This window comes from Chroicocephalus ridibundus, chromosome Z, assembly GCF_963924245.1.
Source record: "Chroicocephalus ridibundus chromosome Z, bChrRid1.1, whole genome shotgun sequence".
NCBI classification, from domain to species: Eukaryota; Metazoa; Chordata; class Aves; order Charadriiformes; family Laridae; genus Chroicocephalus; species Chroicocephalus ridibundus.
In genome coordinates, this window is record NC_086316.1 from 63,279,782 (window position 1) to 63,300,387 (window position 20,606).

The 20,606-nt window shown below is 36.0% G+C and overlaps 1 protein-coding gene across 2 annotated transcripts; it reads left to right on the top strand.

The window, feature by feature from the left end:
• Positions 1–4: 4 nt before the first annotated feature.
• CENPK (centromere protein K) lies at positions 5–20,197 on the top strand. Of its 2 annotated transcripts, XM_063321287.1 has the most exons (10): positions 5–58; positions 2,776–2,877; positions 4,896–4,952; positions 8,688–8,763; positions 12,978–13,024; positions 13,493–13,575; positions 13,694–13,792; positions 14,065–14,206; positions 18,490–18,543; positions 19,126–20,197. In XM_063321287.1, the coding sequence occupies exons 1-10, from the start codon at positions 56–58 to the stop codon at positions 19,282–19,284; spliced, it is 822 nt and encodes a 273-aa protein (XP_063177357.1). In that variant the 5' UTR covers positions 5–55; the 3' UTR covers positions 19,285–20,197. The 2 variants fall into 2 exon arrangements, with proteins under 2 accessions (XP_063177357.1, XP_063177358.1); XM_063321288.1 differs by lacking the exon at positions 4,896–4,952.
• Positions 20,198–20,606: the final 409 nt, after the last annotated feature.

Genomic DNA, 20,606 nt, shown 5'->3' on the forward strand with positions numbered 1-20,606 from the left:
GTGAGTGCCGAGCGCGCGCAGAGGGAAGAGGTGAGCTCAGCCGAGCGGACTCGACATGGTAATGGACGGGGATGGGGCGGCCCTCGCCGCCCGTCCCGACCCAGGGTGGGCTCAGCTGCCCTCAGCGCCGCCGCCGGCCCGAGACGGGGCTGAAGTCCCGCTCGGAGCGGAGCATCGCTTCGGCCGCGGAGCCGGGGCAGCGGTGGCGCCTCGGGGGAGGGGAGGCTGGCAGCTGTTACGGCCGCTGGGAGGGGAGGAGGCTGGCTGCCGGGCGGCTGCCGGGCGGGAAGAGGCTGCGTTCGGCCCTAGTCTGTGAGGAGTAACCGCCCTCCTCATGGCGTCCGGTCGCTAGTGTCGTTCTGGGGGTCTGTGTCGGGGGGAATGGGAGCTCCTGCTGTAGTTCTGGGGTCTGTGTCAGGGAGAACTGGGGTTCCTGCTGTAGTTCTGGGGTCTGTGTCAGGGACAATGGGAACTCCCTGTCTGACGTTTTTTGTGATGTTGTTTGCATCCTGCTTTTATTCATCCGAACGTGGACTCCCGGTTTTCTGTCTTTTTTTTTTTTTTTTTTTTTACTTTCCCAGGGCTGCTGTTACTTTCTCATCTCTGAATTTCTTCCAGCTGTTGTTTGGTTTGTATTTACTGCCATGAAACACTTCCTATAAAGCTTGCCTATTTGCTTGGTAGAGAGTCCACAATGCACCCCTGTCCCTGGGTGTGGTTTTTTACCGAACTACACAGTTCTAAAATGAGATAAGAAGGAATAGCACGTTAAAACTGGGAAGCATTAATGTTAAGGACATGCAAAAAAAAGTCTTCGATTTTCAGGTATAGTGTACAAGCAGAAACCTAATTTTACCATACAGAAATAGGGAAAACTTCAGGCTACAAGGAAAAACATCTGAACATGACACTGATGTATATACTTTATAAGGTAATTAACAGCACAGTATTAGGGACCACAAGTCATTTTGGCTTGCGCTACAGAGGCCTGTAGGATCTCCTAATAGTATGTACGTTTTAAAACATGGTGTCAAATCAAGCATGGGAATTTTGAAGGTCAACAATAATAAAATCATTCTAATCATTTGAACATTTTTGAGGGTTTTTTTGGCTATATACTCTGAGATTTATTTCATATAATGTTTTCATGTTGATGGATGGTATTATTGCAGGGGAACACAGGATGATAGGACTTTTTATTCCATCCCAAGACCGCTTTCAAATTTCAAAAGGTTATGTATTCCTCTTTTCCTCACGCCCCAGGGCCCCCTCCCCGCTCTTTTTCTTTCAGGCCCTCTTAGCTCTGCTGATGAGCCTTTTTGACATGATGAAAATTATCTGTTCAGGCTTTTCTTGTTTGTTTGTTTGTTTGCATCCTTGACAGTTTTTGGTCTGAGGAAAAAAAAGTACATTGCATCTCAAGACTGCTTAATTTCCTTATTAGCCTTCTGTGGGGGACTTTACTGGAGGTATTTCAGAAGTATTAATAAATTATGTAAACTGTTTCTCTTTTATGTTGTGGAGACATTTCAAGACTCTTAAGAAGATAATGATTTTTCCATTACAAAAAATTGTGCTCATTAGACCTTATCAGATCATGGCAATCTAGATTTTCTAGTGTTCTGTTTTTAATTATTGATGCAACAAATTTGCCAGAAAGTCTTAGTAGAAGTATTGCTACCTTTCAGTTCTCTAGAATACTTCCAGTGTTCAGTGAGAGATTCTGATTTTTTTCTTAGCCACTCTGCTATGGCATACTTGAACTTTGGAGGTACTAGTTGAATATTTCACTCCTTTTAAATTATTCAGGTTTTCCACATCATTTTCTCTGATGTTGTGTTTGTGTTCTGAAAATGAACAAAAGGTTGAGTTAGGAATTCGTGCATCATTAAGAAGGCAGAGATGTTTATTTCTTCTTTAGATCTTAATCTTTTTAAATGTCTTATTTTAATCTCTTCCATATCTGGTGGTCTTAGTGATCCCTTTAAGTATTTTTAAAGGCTTCCTGCATCTTGCATATCTAGGAAATTCCTGTTGTTTTTTTTACCTTCAAAACTAAAATTTTCTTTTGAGTGTTATTTTGTCCCTTTTTGGTTTTCCCTCTTAATTGCTGTTGTCATTCATGTATCTCTTTATAGATTAAACTAGCATTATATTTCTGGATTTGTATGGTTCCTACCTGACCCAACAGTTTCTCAAAGTTTTCAACTTAATTTGCGTTGATTTTTCTCCTCGCTGTCCTGGTGCCCTCTTTCTTTGGTTGCCTGCATTATCTTTGAGTTCTTATGTTTGTTTTTCTAGTAACCTCCAGGACACTTTAATTTCTTAATCAAAAGGATTACGAATTCAAGTTGTCATAAGGAGAAATAGATTAGGACATTTACTGGAAGACAGAGCAAAAGTAACTATGCTTCAGAACTTTGCAGACATATGGAAGAAAAGCGTGGCTTTGTAGATGTGAGACTATCTTCTTGTTTCTTCAATAAGAATAAAAAGTGCTATTGCAGATAATCAAAGCAGTTTTGAAAACTTAGTACTTTGTGATTCAATTTTAAAAAGTGTTATTAGTGTCTTTAAATTTTACTAGAGTAATGTAGTTAGCTGATTTTACTGAATAATTGGGTGCTGTCTAGGAGTATAGGAGAGTTAACTGAAAGCTTTGGATTCAGAGGTATTGCTGTTACATGTCTGACCTGAAGTAGCAGATATGATTCAGTAACCTGTTAATAATTACTGTAGACCTACGTGATAACTGTCCTATTTCCTTGTTAATAGGATGAATATTTACCAGAAATCGCCAATGACTGCGTTTGTCCTGAAGATGCCAAGCAAGAAATCTTGAATGAATGTGAGAGTATTTGGAAGCACATAGAAAAGGTATACAAATGACAAGTGACAGAATAGATTATTCTGAACTGTCCTTTGTGGGGTTTTTTTGTTCATCTCCCCATCCTTCACTGCATGCTTACCTCACCCCCTCCAAACAAACCACAGCAACAAAACAACAAAAAAAAAGGTGGGTGGGGGGAATAAAAGTTCTTCAGAAAGACCAAAAGTAGATCTGCTGGCAGGAGTGAAGAATGCCTTGCAGCGTCAAACTTTGATTATGGTGTGCAGATGTTATGATTTAGTTAAATAGAATGGGGATGTTTAGTTTTCTCTAGTTTTAACAGATTTCCTTGTGTTCTTGTAGTACCAGCACACTGATACTTGAGATCCTTCTCTTTTTAGCCTAATACAAGATGGGATTCAACTGCTGTTCACAAGTAGTTTGGTGCTTAAAGGAGAGAGAGAATGGTAGGAGGAGGTGGCTTAGAAGGAAGTTAATGTAAGGATATGCTCATACAAACTGACAGCACATCCTCAAGAATAAATTTTGTCTCTCCACGTACATGGTCCAATATGCTAATAATAAAATTTTAGAATGAGGTATTTTTATTTACAGGGATCGCAGAAGAGATAAACTTTTAACAGTTCTGAGGCACTGCTATACTATGCATCCTATAAGATTTTGCTGAGTTTGATGAAAGTCATGTTCTAAATTATATCTGGAGAGTCTTAATTGCTTCACTCAATTTTATGTTGTATTTGTATGCTATTTGCATGACTTCTGAGTTGTAGATTCAAAGCATTAAAAGTATCAGAAACTGAAGTAAAAATACTTCCAAACTTAAAGTAGAACAAAGTGTAGACAACTCACAGTGCAATAATTTTACAGAATTATATTTAAAGAAACTAATGTGATTCTTATTTGTTGTTACATGTAAACTTATCTTGAAATATTTTGAAAAAGTGACAGGGAATCCTCTGTCTAGGTTTCTGAAGTAATGTAATAAGTGATCAGCAGAAATTTTGTTTCGGGCCACTTCAGGGGATGTGAACTTTCTTTGAAATTTTCAGTTTGGAAGGGAAGTTAGAAAGTTTATTATTTTGAATTTAATTGAAAATTTTTGATATCTTTTATCTTATCTACAGCATCCTCAAAACAATACAGGAAGTGTGCTATTTTTGGAAATTGATAAAAAAAAGGATTTTTATTATTTTGTGATTATTGCATCCTGTATACATGCATGTTTCAGCAAAATGTTTGAACAACTAATAGTTGTTGAATTAGCTCCTAGGTTATGTGGTTTATGATGTAATGTGCCAATGATTGTGTGTCAGCATTAGCAGTTTTTATTGGAGAAATCCTGTATTGTGTTTTGGTTCCAAATATTAACAGCAACGTTTACAAAGTACTGCTTATTAGTTTTACTGCTTAGTAGAATATATCCTGCCCTGTCATGAGGCAGGTTAAAATTGCTGACAGTTATAGAACAAGAAAGAGTTTAGCAGGTGTCTTCTGCTGAAGCCTTGGATATCTGTGGTGGCCTGTATTTCAGACTTGATGTACATCCCGTTGCAGTCATCAGACTGATGTAGTGCGCTTGTAAAAATCAGACCATTTCTGAAGTGTATAGTATGTTGCCCTAAATGAGTTAAAATTAAAAATGTGTATTATAACGCGATTACTCTGTTTGCAGAGCCAGAATAGTAGCTGCAAGTGTGTTAACTTCTTAGCAGCTTCCCTATTCAGCCTTGTCCATGACTCTCTCCTCCCAGTTTCTCATGTTCTTGATCTGTAACTTTCCTTTTTCATCACATCATGCATCTTTTATTAACTTTTCTACTTTTCCATTAATTGAAGTTCTACTTTTTTACTGTGGTGTGATTTCAAAATATTTCTTAATTTGCTGTTCTGAGTCAGGCTCTGAGGGATGTGGTAGGAGCCAAGTCATAACTCTTTGTTTTCTATATTAAACAACTTTTGTCAGGATTTTAAAGCATTGTGTTTCTGTCCTACCAAGGGGAAGAGTAAGTAAACGTTGTTTGTATTTTGTTTGTTTTCTACCAAGTGTCAGAGCAAGCTCAGGCTTCTAGGAACGGAAACACTCTTACAATCAGATGCCAAGGTAAAACAGTATTTTCTTTTATTTTTTTTATTCTCCACAAAATATTTAGTTTTCTGTAAAGATGTGATGTGTTCCCAAAAGAAGGAAATTAAATTATCTTCACTTATTCTCTAAAGCTGACGGTTTTATTAACTTTGAAGCTGAGTTCTGAAGTATGTATCCAGCAAATACTGAAAAGTTGCACTTATGTATAGCAAAAAGGTTACATGCAGTTCTACCACACAACTGATAAATGACTAACATGGGCAGCAAAATGGCAGGGTGTGTAACTTCAATACTCATTTGGACTATTTCCTAATCAGTGTATATGTAATTTGTGAAACTATATGGATCCCTTTAGTTTTACTCTGGAACTTTGTATGTGAAAATTACAGTTGTTCCCCCATTTGTGGTTATAATTAGGAAAAAATATTTGAATTTGAATTAGAAATTTGAATAAGAAATGAACTGAATGATGCTGAGTGCATGAATGTGAGCTCCTGTATCCCTTAAATTTTGGGGAACATGCAAAAAGGCAATGCTGGCTCACTGTTTAGCTATTTGTAAATTCTAAATAGGAATCTTCAAAATCGAATTTATATGAGGACCCCAAATTTGGAAAGTATAAATAGTTAAACATTGGGCTTTTCTTGAAAACTATTATAGGAAGACAATAATTAAATGGAGCTGCAAAAATAAGGATTAAATTAAGATTGCACTTCATGAAAGAAAATAGGGAGGAGAGTAAAAGGTCATGTTATACCCTCTGTCAGCAACTTTAAAGGGATCTCATTTCAGCCCTAACATAGGCACTTGTATGGACACAGGAAACTACAGACCTGTCAGTCTAACCTCAGTTCCTGGAAAAATTATGAAAAAGGTCATACTGTGTGCCATTGAAAGACATTTAAAGAACAATGCAATCATGAGGCACAGTCAACATGGGTTCACAAAGGGAAAGTCCTGTTTAACTATTTTGATATGCTTCTATGAGAAGGTCACCCACTTAGTGGGTGAAGGGAAAGGCAGTGGATGTAGTTTTTCTGGATTTTAGTAGGGCTTTTGATACTATTGCTCACAGCATCCTTCCGGACATGTCCAGCTAAGATGAACAGGTACACAGTGCAATGGGCAAAGAGCTGGCTAGATGGCAGGGCTCAAAGGGATGTAGTGAATGGGGCTACATCTGGCTGGTGACTGGTCACCAGCGGTGTTCCTCAGGGCTCAATTCTAGGGCCAGTTCTGTTCAATATATTTGTCAACAATCTGGATGCAGGAGTTGAATGCACCATTAGCACGTTTGCTGATCACACCAAACTGGGAGGTTCTTTTAACTCTTTTGAGGGACAAGAGGCCTTGCAGAGGGATCTAGATAGACTGGAGCATTGGGCAATCATCAATGGGATGAAATTTAACAAGTCCACATGCTGTATTCTGCACTGGGACAGAGTAACAGTGGGCACAAGTATAAACAGGGAGAGAAGTGGCTGGAGAGCAGCCCTGCAGAGAGGGATCTGTGGGTGTTAGTCAACAACAGGCTCAATAGGAGCCAGCAGTGGGCCCTGGCAGCCAAGAGGGGAAACCACATTCTGTGGTGCATCACCAGCCATCACCACAGCATCACCAGCCGGTCAGAAGAGGTGACTATTCTGCTGTATTCAGCATTGGTGTAGCATGACCTGCAGTACCGTGTGCAGTTCTGGCACCCACCATCTAAGGATGTGAAAGTACTTGAATGCGTGCAGTGCAGAGGCAGGCAACAAAGCTGGTGAAAGGGCTGGAAGGCATGTCCTGTGAGGAGCGGCTGAGGACTCTGGGCTTGTCTAGTTTGGAGAAAAGGCCTGAGGGGCGGCCTCATTGCTCTCTCCAGCTTCCTGAGGAGGGGATGTGGAGAGGGAGATGCTGAGCTCTTCTCCCTGAGATCCAATGACAGGATGCGTGGGAATGGTTCAAAGCTGCACCAGGAGTGGTTTAGGCTGGACATTAGGAAGTATTTCTTTACCTAGAGGACGGTCAAGCCCTGGAACAGGCTTCCTAGAGAGGTGTTGGATGGCCCAAGCCTGTCAGTGTTAAAAAAGTGTTTGAACAATGCCCTTAATAACATGCTTTAACTTTTGATCAGTGCTGAAGTGGTCAGACAGTTGGACTGACTGATGGAGGGATCACTGTAGGTCCCTTCCATCTGAACTATTCTATTCTATTTTCATCGTAACTGGCTGTCATAGTTCAGCCCCAGCTGGCAACAAAGAACCACGAGGCCACTTATTCCCCATCTCCAGTGGTTGGGATAGGGGGAGAACTGAAAGAAAAAGGCAAAAAAAAGGCTTCTTTTCTTAATCACCTCAAGACTGTAAGCTTACAAAATGCTCTTTGTGGTTTTATCCTTTAAGTTTGGGGACTGATTCTGGTCTCTGATGCAATGGATTACTTACTGAGCGGCATATTTTGCTAGGACTGTATATAGGCCATGAGAGAGAGATATCTGATGTACATAATTGCTGTATGTATTTGTCTGTTGAAAAGATGGTCCTTGATTTAAGGTTGCTGAATGATACCGTGAACTTATTTGAAAGGGCTTTTTTGTCTAGTTACTGGAATATTCAGAACATTTTGTACATCCTTTTTTATCAAGTTTAAAGGAACAAAGAATGAGCTGGTAGTATTGTCAAGAGTAGTGCTCCATTATGAAAGAGATGACAATTCTAGGATCCCCCAGATCTAGAAAATAAAAAGTGTTTGTATGGTAGTTATTTCTTTTGTTTTAGGTTTATTTTCTTTTCCTTTATTTTAAAATATTGTCTTTTGAAAATGCACTTTACAAAGTTATTTTGAGTAGTAAAAAGCTAAGCTTAAGTTGTCGGTTCTTGATATTTTTATCGTAAGAAATTGACTGATGACTCTTAGCATATTTTTATCTTTTTACTTGATGTAAGCCAAATGCAATCTGCAGTGCTTCTTGTGGAATGTTGAGCATACCAGCAGTACCTTTTGTATTTAAATGTATGCTTAATTTCATATCAGATTACTTGTAATATGCTATCTATATGTAATTTACAATGTATTTACAGAAAATTACAGGTGTAGTCCTCATTTTCAGGAAGTGAAATAGTAATAATGAATATATTCTTTCTCCAGAATATAGTAAGATATTAAAATAAGTACCCTTCTAAAAATCTATGGTTGTTTAGTTTGGGTTTTTTAATAAACTCTTCTGAACTGGTGTTTTTTCTTATTGCTCCAATATTTTCAATGATTGCAATAAGCTGGAGCACTAGTTCTAAAGCATTTTTTTGTTGAGTCCACAGATGTGGTTTTGATAGAAGATTTGTTTGACTACTGTTTTTTGGAAGCTAATCTTCTGTTTAGTCATTACACATATCAAGCACAGTCCATTTAACCTTCAATGTCTATGAACCATGCATTTAAGGAGGAGTGGGGATGTGAGGTATTTTCATTCCTTCTAATGGCTCGTCTTCAGTTGTGGTCATTGTCTGATAGTACAGAGGAAATTAGGGGAAAAGTTCCAACTCTGACCACTTCTGATTTCCCCCTTTTGAAAAAAAACAATAAAAATGTTTCTTGATCCCTGCAAATGGCTTTCTATATCTTTTGAAGGAATAAATGGTCTATTGTAACATATGCTCTTTTGTTTTCTGCTGTATAAACATAATAATTGAATTCCTATACTGCTCTGTCTCATTTCACTCCAATGCAACTCAACACACTTCAAGAGATGCTTCTTTTCTTGTTATACAGCTTTCCTTGTTAACGATGCGAATGAAAGGTTTAACAGCAGAATATAATCAATGGCAAAAAAGTAGTCCCGAAGAGGGTAAGTAACTGCATCCATGTAAGGTATACTTATATAAGGCTTTGCAAAGTTTCTTTCATCTAGGCATCTTAAACTGTGTATATATCAAATGTCTGCTGATTGTATTTTCATACTACAAGTACTTAAAAATTAAATTAAATACTTCCCACAGTAGCATGTATCTTTTGTTTCTATATTCTTTTTGGACTTCAGTTCAAAGTGAACTTAGAATTCAAAGTGAATTCTACTGTAAGTTAATCTTATGAATACGAACAAATAAATGCACGATTCATATCACCCATTCATCAGTCAGTTAATGAAAAAAAAAATGTTAGCAGATCTCCTAACAGCATAATGAACGTTCACTATTTTGTTATCCTCCTTCAGGTTTCTCCTTTTGGTAATCATTTCTTCTGCATCTTTCATGTGTATTTCCTTTTTAGGCCAGAACTACTTTGGCAAAGAATTCCATCTTCATTTTGTCTTTTAAGAAATGGATACAATTTTTATCTTTGCAAGTATTGCTAATAAGCTAACAGTAATCTACCCAGACATATTTTTAACCATAACTCCTTGGCTTTTTTTTTTATTACTACTTCATGGAAGTGTGTTGTATTACGATGTACTAGCTGAAACTTTGAAGTAAACCTGTAGTGGTAAGCCCATTACACCATAACAAAATATCTAGCTTGGATTTAACAGGGGTCAGAGATTTCAGGTCAAGAAAAGGTGCTAAAAGACATCTCAGTTTATCTGAGCAACGCAGGAATCCGAATCGCTTATTGATCCCAAGAAGCACAAACCACTCAGACAAGTAGAACTTTTATATTTGTTAGGCATTATCAGTCAAAAGGTATAAATCCCTCAGTTCTTAAAAATTCTTGTTGTACATAAACATTAGGGGTGACTGATTTAACTCTGTTACAAGGCTGATGTGGCCAGCCACTGAAAATAAAACCATTCAGAAGTGTAAAGTAATCTGTTTTTTCAGATGTCCCATTTGGAGACTCTTAAAAACAGTTCACACTACACTATCATTATTATTCTGGTAGCACTTGCTGTTACGTCTCCTGTCAAGGAAATGTTAGCACCTTTTGACCCAGTAAAAATGGATACTTTGACTCATTTAAATATTTTTATGCCAGAAGAGGCTTTGGGTTTTTTTGTGACTACAAAATGATAGGAATGTACTTTAGACAGCAAGTGGTGATTTCTAATATTTTGTCATCTGGCCAAATTGGAATGCATTTTCAGATGACCACTAAAGTCACTTCTCTGTTTTCTTTCAAAGTTGACGTACTTGCTGTGTATTGTGATCAAATTATAGGAGCTGGTGAAAACAATATTTCTTCTTTCTTATAAAGAGATGCTATTTCTCTATTAGAATAAATTCATAGTTCATGTGCTTTGTGACACTGACGATTCTTAGACAGAGGCTTAAGTGCCTCTTAGAGGTATGCAGACCAAAAGTATGACATTGAATTAATTTGGGAAATACTGGTTCTTGGCTGCCGCTCATGAGTAAGTTGCTGGCTTAAAGCAAATGAATGGAAAGCACTTACAGTTTTTATCTGGGTGAAATACCTGGAGATGTTGGGTTTCCTTACTAAAATATGTAATTATTTTAAACTTTAAGCTATTTGCTTAAAAATATTCTTGGGGCTTGACCTATTTTTATTGGCTTGCTGACTTGCTTTGCTCAACCATTCTTACTTGTTCCCAGGTGATAAGATTTATTACTGGAAATCTTAATTTTGTACTAGAGAAATGATCTATGGATATTATAATGCAAATAATATTTTGCAGCCAAAGCTTTGCCTTTTTGGCTACCTTTCTGAGGGAAGAAAAAAGAAGTTGCTGCATAGAATTTGAAAAGTTATAGTGCTTGTATAAAAATGAAGAGTCTACTGCACTTACGCCTTCTCTGTCCATCTTGGCTCCTTTTTACCTACTGTTTGTTTTGAAGGAGGAATTACTTAATTGAAAACATTGTCTGAATTTATCTAAATAGGAACTGTAGAAATACTAATTTCATAAGATTTACTAAATGAATGTCAGGCTGTCTTGTTACTTTGGTTTCTGCTTTTAGTAATGGCTATCTCATTTCTTGTAAATGAGAGCCTGTCAGCGTTTCAATTTTAAACCTTATTTTCAGAGGTTATAACTTGGCAGTTCTATACTTCTTTGGGCACAATATTGGCAAACAGACTTGAATCCACAATGCAAATTGTGTTTTTGCAAAGCTTTTACCTTAGTCTCTTGCTCTTTCTCAATTTATGGTACTATTTACGTAGCTCTAGAGCTGCTAAATCAGCTGAATTAAAACTTAAGAAGCATTTGATTCATAAAAATAGAATTTAACTTTTACCTTTGCAAAATAAGGAAGTGGAAACGACCATGTAATAGTTGTGGTTTCTGCATAATTTCTATTTTTCTTTGCAAAATGTCTGTATTCTGCCAAATTCCTCTTATTTTAACAGAAGTTTCTGTATAAACATGTGCATAGTAGTTGCTTTTACACTGCTAGCATCTGGTAGTATTTTGCTTAGTAATTGTACTATGTATCACTAGGCAATTCTTTTTGACATTTGATTTTTCGCAAGTGCAGTGATTCATATCTGAAAAAACCTTAACTGACAGTAGATAGAGCAACCTGTGTTCTTTACGGTAGCAGCTGCCATAAATGTGTTGTCCCAGTATCTCACATCTGCACTGTTCCTTTACTAAATTAGGGTTAGTAATTTCTTTCCTAGGAAGATGTGGCCTTCTAGTCTGATACTCAGACAACATGTATATTGAATGGGAAGCACATATTCAGGGTTAGGTATGTAAAATGAAGTGTTAGAAAGCAGTAGTAGAAATTGATAATTCCAGGTAGTGAGGGCTCAGGGTAGTTGGGGATGGGGGGGAGGTGTCAGGGGGAAGAGTTATATGGGTTTCTTCAAATATGCCAGTGAATGTGAATAAAAGCACACCATTGAATTTTATCATGTGTATGTAGGATATTCATATCATTAAAGAAATCTTGCTCTAATAATAGCACAGACCACTACCTCCCACAGCTCTTAAACATAAGCTTAATTTAGGACCACCCTACTAAAATTTTGTGTCAAGATTTAGAGACAGTAATTCTGTCTCTAAATAAAAGGGATTTTATTGTGGCATATAATTTAATGCATTTTGAACTCAGTTTTGCTGATTTTTTTAATCTGAGAACAAACTGCTTTTAAAGCTACTAATCTAAGGCTTCTCAAAATGCGTTTACTGAAAATGTACTTTCTTATAAATTTATGAAGTCAACTGTATTGTATTTAGGAGATATTTAATGCTTTTTTGAGGGCGTTAAGGGTTTTCCTTTTTGTTAAAGGAAAAGCTTTTATTGAAGTAATGGGTTTTAAGATTACAGATTTGGAGCCTAAGCTTGGAGAAAAAATATCCCCATTGTGTTAGGATTTACATCTGTTAGATTAGCTTTCATTTCTCCCACTAATAGATTCAAATGCTTGATTTCAAGAGTTATATGTTTATGCAGATGCTGCGAGTTGACATGAAATTGAGAATTGATTGGAACCCATTGAAAGCTATCAAATACAACAATACACTTCTTATTTAGAAAATTCATGAGCATAAATCACTGCTTTTTGCAGAAGCATTCTGGGGAAACATTACCACATCCTTGAATAGTATTGTACTTTTCCTAAATTGCTTAGGGTTGGAATTAGGATATTGGCCATGCTGGGCCTTCCATCTCCCTGCATGTATCTGTTTTTGTGAACAGTGAGGATGGTGGCATGCTTTTTAAGTTCTTTAAATCTGGTAGGTTTTACAATCCTGATCAAGCATTTGTGAGGCTGTTTACCAAGGAGTTGTAAGACTTGAAGAATTTGATTGTCCACATTGGTAATGTTGACATCCCTTCCACTGAAAAAATCAGGCTTGCTTATCTTGAAGTCTGACTGAAAAATTTCACATTTCAATTTTATGTACCTGAGCTAGTTCAGGTATAAAAAATAACGCAGAAGCATTAGCACCACACTTTTTTCAGTCTAATTTAACTTGCTGAAAAACGACAGTAGGTTAGTCCATCAGGGCACCACAAAATGGAGTTAAACTGCTGCTGACAGCTAAACTAGTTTTTGAAAGGCTACACAAGTTTCTGTCCAGACAGGCTGCTTTTCTGTATAAACAAGTCTGTATCATTTAATGCAAATAGCCCAATCCATTTTATTTTTCAGTAATTTTTACCAATCCAGATGTACTGTTAACATTAGGAAAAGAAGAGGTAAGCTGTTTTTTCTTTTTGTTAAGACATTATGTGATTAGTCATTCTTTTCAGCATCTTTGTTTTCTGAGTGCTATATGCTTTATGTTGGTGGAATTAGCAGAGATTCATTCTTGCAAACAGCTGCAAAGACTTAGACAATGCAGGCCTGATGCTGTAGGTGTTTCTTCCTCAGTCTTTCATCAGATGAGCAGTTCATGTGTGTGCTCCATAATCTGCTTTAGGTAAAGTCAGCTATGTTGTTTTATTGAGCTTCAATAAGACACTTATGAGCAACTGGTGACAGTAACATTTTAAATAGCTCTAAGTAGATTTAAAAATTAATGTGGTATTCCGTAGCCATATTTCTTAAGAAATTACACGTAACTTCGGCGCTTTTAACCAGATTTACAAATGTAACCTTGCATAGAACAAATACTATGGACTGGGCTATCTGCAAACTGTAGGTTTATTTTTACTTTTTTATAGTTGCAGAAAGTAAAGAATGATCTTGAAATGCTGCTGCTAGCAGTTCAGTCAAAGAATAAAAAACTGGAAGAAGATCTGAAAAGGTAATACAAGAATTTGGACTTATGAATGCTGTAAGCTTTTTTGACACACTTTTTCTTTTTGACTGTCCAGGAAAACATTTCATCTGTTGTTTCATTTCCTACTTTTCGTGTTTCAAAGAGAACAGCAGTGGTATGAGGAACAGGAGCAGGTACTAGATGTTCTTAATGGATTTGAAGAAGAGACAACAACCCAAGTTCAACAACTTCCCCAAAACAGGTATTTCTGCAGTGTTGTGTTTTTATATTGACAAGTTTAAATATCAACAAGAGCAAAGTAACAAACAAACTCTTACAACATACCTATTTTGTTAAATATATCAAATAACTCAGTAATCCATATTTGGAACATAGAAAATATTGCTACTATCTGCTACTATATCCTGTGTTTGAAGATGTTGAACTCACAACAGTAGTAAAAAAGTTTGGTGGGTTTTTTTTTTACCAAAGAATAACTTTTAAATTATTTCATTGAATTTCGTGTTCTATTAGTTTGCAAACCGGAGCATCTAAAGAACTGAAAAAAAAAATGCTGAAACTAAGGGTGTATAAGGAAGAACTCTTGAATGCTCTGGGTAAATTCCTAGAAGAACATTTTCCTCTTCCAGAGAAAGGTAGAAGTGCTGAAAAGAAGGTAAGATTTTCTTAATAACTATTAGATTTGGAATGTTCAATTTCTGTTTACTTAGATGCAGTATCTCTTTAAATCACCAGCATAAGTCTGCAGTTATATTTTGAAATAAGTATAGTCCTACAGCTGACCCAAGGTACAATTGATATTTTTCAGGTTGGTTTATATTAAAGGCTTTTCCCAGCTGGATATTTTCTTTTTAATGTATATATCCCTTACCCAATAAGATACATAGTAATGTGTTGTATTTCTTACTGAACTGCAAGCCGTGCCAAATGTGGAAATGGTGAGGGATTCACTCCAAGTTCTTCCTCTCTTTTTTTTTTTTTTTTTTTTTTACTGGACTAGGCAAGTGAATTCATGTTTTCCTTGGCAAAGCAACTTTTAATTGTCTAACAATGTTTTTGGAACAATAATAAGGACAAGTGTTTATAATTACAGCATAGTTTGGAATGTTAACCATCAGTTTCTGTTCAGGCAAACTGGGCCAAAAATTATCTTAAAACTTTAGGGGAAAATAGGCAGTCAGGGAGTATTTTGCATAATAAATTCAAAGTCTGCAGTAAAAATAAACCTTTTACCATTACTATTTGAAAGAATAGCTACAAAAAAGGCAGGGGTTGATTTTGATTTCAGACACATTTAAGAATACAGAAATAGAAAGGATTTCTTTAATCCAGTTCCCTGTTATTTCAGACAACCACATAATATGATTTTTTTAATATTATCATTGAGCTCTATTTTAAAACTAAGTATTTTTGTTACTACTGTTTTTATCAGGTTTTATTCTAGTACCTTAGTACTCTCATTAGAAACTGTCTCCGAACTTCCAGTCTAATTTTATTCATGTCTAACACATATCCCTGTATTCTTACACCAGTCTTGTCTCCTTTTCTTTCTTGTGTCTTTTCCTCTTGACATGTTTATAGATAGCAATCTTATACCTTCTTTCTTTGTTTTGCTAATTGAACTAGCAAAGCTTTCTTGTTCTTTTCCTGTAAGACAATTTTTTTAAATTCCCTGGCTTATTCTAATAACACCAGCTTTCTATATTTGCTTCCATTTGGATTCATCTCTTTTGGAACCTGGTAAAGACCAATATTATAAAGAAAACTACTAGCTCGCAGTCATCACAAAAGCAACAGATTACACCCTTGTCTTTGTCTTCCTGTTATTTCCAACTGATGAATCCTGAGCTTTTAATTAAAAAAACAAACTTGTGTTTGCATGAAAGTATGTATTTTACACATAGAAGTGCCAAATGGGCTTTCAAAGCACGATGTCCATTTTCAAAGTCTTATTTAGCCATCTTCAAATGTCTTATTCTATCTTAGTTCTTCTGCATATCAATGCCTTCCAGTTTCCTGCTATTATTGAATGTGATACATTTTGTTATAACACTAAGAAATTAAAGTTTTGGGGATTTAATTAACAGTTGTCTTTCAATCATATATTTCCTGATTTCAGCCTGATATGTCACCTTCCTGTTTGCTGGTTCTTACTCATCGTAGAGTTGTTCTAGGACATGGCTCTTCAAACACTGATGTCTTTCCCAGATGCATTTTAAGTGATTGTCTGGTTTTCCTATATATATCATTACTATTTCCTTAAAAATATATTTCCTATAATGAGATACACCAATTTATTTGCTCCCATTTATGTGATGTCATAGAAAAATATAGGCTAGAAGTGACCTCTGGAGATCTTCCATTCCAACTCATCATCAAGGTAGTGCCAATGTCAAAGTTGGATCAAATTGCTCATGGTCATATCCAGCTTGTGTTTTAAATATAAGAAACAGTGAATTCAGGTGTGTTTCAGAACTCTTAAGGAAGATTTTATGTAAAATCTCCTGCCCTAGAGCAAGTATCAACTGCTTGAATTTTCTCAGTCTCTGTTATACTGACTAGCAGAAATTCTTGTTACCTACCCTGCCTTCATCTCCCTTACATGCCACTTTCCTTATTAAAATCTAAAGAAAAAAAAATTCACCCAAGGTGTTCGGTATTAATCAACACTTCCCCTGCTCACACAAGCTCACCTTCTACCTTTTTTTTAGTTACATTTCCAAGCAAGGTCTGGTTTTATCTTGATTTTATTTACTGATTTTTCTGAACTCTTAAACACAGTTTCTTTTGTGACAAGTCTTTTTCTTTCTTTTCACTTGTCATGAATTCATAGCTGCTTCTATATCTTTTTACTCAGTTGGGTCTCAGTGGTTGAACTGCAGGTCCTCCGTAATCTGCATCTAAGTGATTAACTGTGAAGGCAGGAGAGACAGACACTTTCACCTATATTGTTTTCTTTATTGTGTCAGAAATACAAATGGATGGCATTAGCAGTGAAATTTGTTGCTACATTGATTTGGGGGAAGATATTATTCACATCTATTATCAGCTTGGTTCAACACTCTGGAAGCACTGAACTCTTAAATCCAAATTACATCAGTAATTTTGCTTCACTTTGTGGAAGCTTCTTTTGTTCTCGGTAGTTCTGCATGCAGGTGCTGATGACTGTAGGGCATGGCTCCAGTGTAGTGTGAACTGCTCCAAGCCTCACTGCTCTGGTTCTACCCTCCTTTCACCAGGCGCCTGCTTCTGGGATTGGGAGCAGGAGGGAAGGCTGAATCACAGCACCCCAGGTTAGCCATGGCCCAAGAACTTTAGTTTAGGTAGTGATTGAGGTAAGAATTGTCTTGCATTTTAAGTCTCAGATTAAAAAAAAAAGACACTCTTTTTTCAAGGTAAGAAATATGAAAAGTCATATGTTGAGGAATATTCTTTATGATAGTCTATCTCATGGAAGGGAGAAGAAGGTGCTTTGCAGGTTAAATAAATAAATGCTGAGCATCCTGCCTAAAAATGACTTTATATACATTAGAGGTGTTTATTATATGGGTGACACTTGAAATATGTAGGTAATATAATTTTACAAAACAATATTTACAATGTATATTATAAACCTAGCAAAATAAGTTTGCTAGTTCTGTGCGAGTGCAAACCTCTTTTACACTAATATCCTTAGGATTTTATTCTTTAGTTCTTCAGTTTTAGTAATTGCTGAAACCCTAACCTAATTTCAACTTTGAAACATGAATATTGAACATATTACCCAAGTTATGAAGTAATACTTTTGGCCAGGGAAATACAAGAAGAGAAGAAGTATTGTCATGATTGCTCCAAGGAACCTTTTGCAGTTGCTTAGTGTAGATTCTATTTCCTCAGCCTTGCATCAAGATAAAGGCACAAAGATAGATGTTATTGACCCCTAGCTCCATGGTTTGCAAGATTTCCATGGAGTGTGCAGTATGTCCCCTTTGTGTTTTTCTGAAGGTGAGAATATTAAGAACTGTGACAGGGAAAAAAGGAGCCAGAACTTGCCTTTCGCAAAGTCTTCCTTATTGCTTGTATTCTTCTGTTCCAGAAGTGGAGTTTGTATAAGGTGCTGCAGATCTGTTAGTATCTTAGGACTTAGTTGACGCATTCAACAGCAGTGCTGAGTGCGCAGACACCAGTGCTGTATTTTCTCCTTTATTATGTTGTATGTGAAAGTGGAAGGGGGGGAAGGATAAAATTGAAAAATAAAAGCATCAGGTTCGCCATACAACATCACAAGCAGATTTTTTTGGTATTGTAGCCTAAGGAATCCATATCAATTTTTAGGCAAATGGCTTGATTTGCTTGCTACAAATGAACAAGTAATTTTCTAATGGATTGCTGTACAAATGGTATTTTATCGAGGAACGTTTTTTCATATTTTTAATGATTCTATTTCTTAATCTTGGCTAATTTTTTCATTGAAATCAGTAGAAGTAAACAAATAGTCACTGGCAAATAATGAAAATATAGTAAAGCACTATGAACTCAAGTCTTGAGCTGCGTCAAACTTGTAAACATTTTCCTAAACTTAAAAAAAAATTACTTTTCTCCTAACAGATCATATTCATAGAATTTTTTGCACTGCACTAAATTTATAAATATGATGTACTTGATTTTATTTTAACTTAAACCCAGGTATATGTACTAAGATCACTTAAGATTAATCTTTTTTAATAATTAATTTTAAAAACAGTACATTTAAAGTGTATAATATAGAACTGGTAGATGAATGATTTAAGTACTACCTTGTATTTTTGTCATGACTAAATCTAAGGAAAAGTCTTCATCTATTGTTTTACTATACAACCAAATAATTGTGTGATTATTTTTCTTTGTTAATTAACACTTTTTCTGATTATTTAGTTTTGGTGTCTGTTAATTTGGCTGGGGGGGTGGTTATCTTTGCAGAATTCTTCTGAAGAGCCAGCTGTAGAGCTGATAACGCTGAATGAAATTTTAGAGGTAAGACGGTTTTGTTATCTAGAGATCTGGGGTTTTTTTTCCAATAATCAGATCTGATCATACTATACTAATAAGATAAATAACAGTATATGACATAGAGTTAAGATCATTAATTGAAAAGTAAAATGTTTAAGAATGTTATGTCTGATTTCTTTTTCACTGAAATATAATAGTATAACAGTGATAGAAGGACCAATTAATGTGTAATCTTGTGTATTAACAGATACAGACTTAAAGATTAATTACATAACAGTTACCACCTTCATGTTCAAAAATTTTAAGCATTTACAGTTATGCTATCTAAAAGCCACTAAGAATTTTTGACAGATGATGAAAAACTTAGTCTGGATAAAAGGAGAATTCTGGTTCTAAATTTTACATTAAAAAAAAAAGGTGTAATTAAGTTAATTGTGTGTTCTTTGTTTTACTTCTACTTTGAACAGGTCTTGTATTTCTCCTGTAGTCTCTGTTATATTGCCTACACAAGTGTCTTATCATAATCATTTGTATAAATTTGGTTAGAGGAGATAAAAATATAGAGGTTTTGTTCATTTCCTAAATCTTATCCTTTTGATCTTCCAGATTCTTATAAACAAATTAATGAACACACCACACGAACCCTATGTAACGATCAATGACTCATTTTGGCCACCTTATATTGAGCTGCTGCTGCGATATGGAATTGCCCTAAGACATCCAGCAGATCCAAACAGAATGCGCCTAGAAGCCTTTCACATGTAGCGTGACCTACATACTTAACCTTAAAACAAAGCAAAGCACCAGTACCTCTTACTTGAGGGCTAGGACATACTTAAGTTTTAGGATCGTCTTTTTTCATATCAGCAACCTCTTCTTGTAGGATGATGTTGTTATTCTTTTTCTTATTTAATGAAACGATATTTGGTCAGGTTGTGAAATATGAAAAAAGATAAAAATTTCTACTTTAACTGCAAGCTAGAGGGTTTTTCCAGCTTTTCAAAGATGCAAATTCAGGTAATAGACCAAGTAAAGAGGTTTTACAGTTGCTTTTACTTTAAAAATAATACTTTTTACATGACTTCTCTCTTTTATATAAATTTTTTAGATTGTTTTAACTCTTATCAATTTCCTTAGTATTTTGTTGTACTTTGTAGAAACAAAATTTGAAATAATTCAGCTCCTCCTGTACATGGCCTTGCAAACATTTGGAACTAACAGTCAAGTAGCATCTCAAGAATGTGCTGGGTTCGGGGTGGGGATGGGGGGTGTTTTGTTGTTTTGACTTATTTTTATTTTCCATGGAACCTTTACAAACAAATTTAATTGCTTTAAGATAACCATTTGCAAAAGCTGACATATCTTTCTGTGCAAAGGGCTGCAGATGTTGAGTGTGCAACTCTACCACTGCATGCTTCCTAAATGGTCCATATTGTGTTATGCTATATTGCATAGTATCTGTCTTCGCTTTTTCAGATCTAGTTTATCAAAGCTTATAACAGATCTCTGTTCTGTTGATTTCTACAGTTTCTAAGTATGCCAGTTGATAGTTACCTTCAGAATAAATGCTAGCGTTCTGTGTCATCCTAATCTGCTTTTCTATAGCCTTCATTATTGTAGTCCATGGGAGCACAAAATTCTACTCTTGTGTATCTATAATGACCATAACCTTGGGAAATAAAATATGCCTTTTATTAACCAGATTTCAGTTTATTGATTTTATTTTTTCAATGTTTTTTTTTCAGTTCTTAGAAAAATAAAGGGTTGTATAGAACTATAGAATGGTTCGGGTTGGAAGGGACCTTAAAGATCATCTAGTTTCAACACCTCTACCACGGGCAGTGACACCTCCCACTAGACCAGTGCCTTGAACACATCCAGGAGGGCGTATCCACAATGTCTCTATGCAACCTATTCCAGTGTCTCACCACCCTCACAGTAAAGTGTTTCTTCCTAATATCTAATCTAAATCTACCCTCTGTCAGTTTAAAACCATCAACCCTCATCCTATTGCTACACTCCCTGATAGCACATTTCCCCACCTTTCCTGTAGGCCCCCTTTAAGTACTGGGAGGCTACTGTAGGGT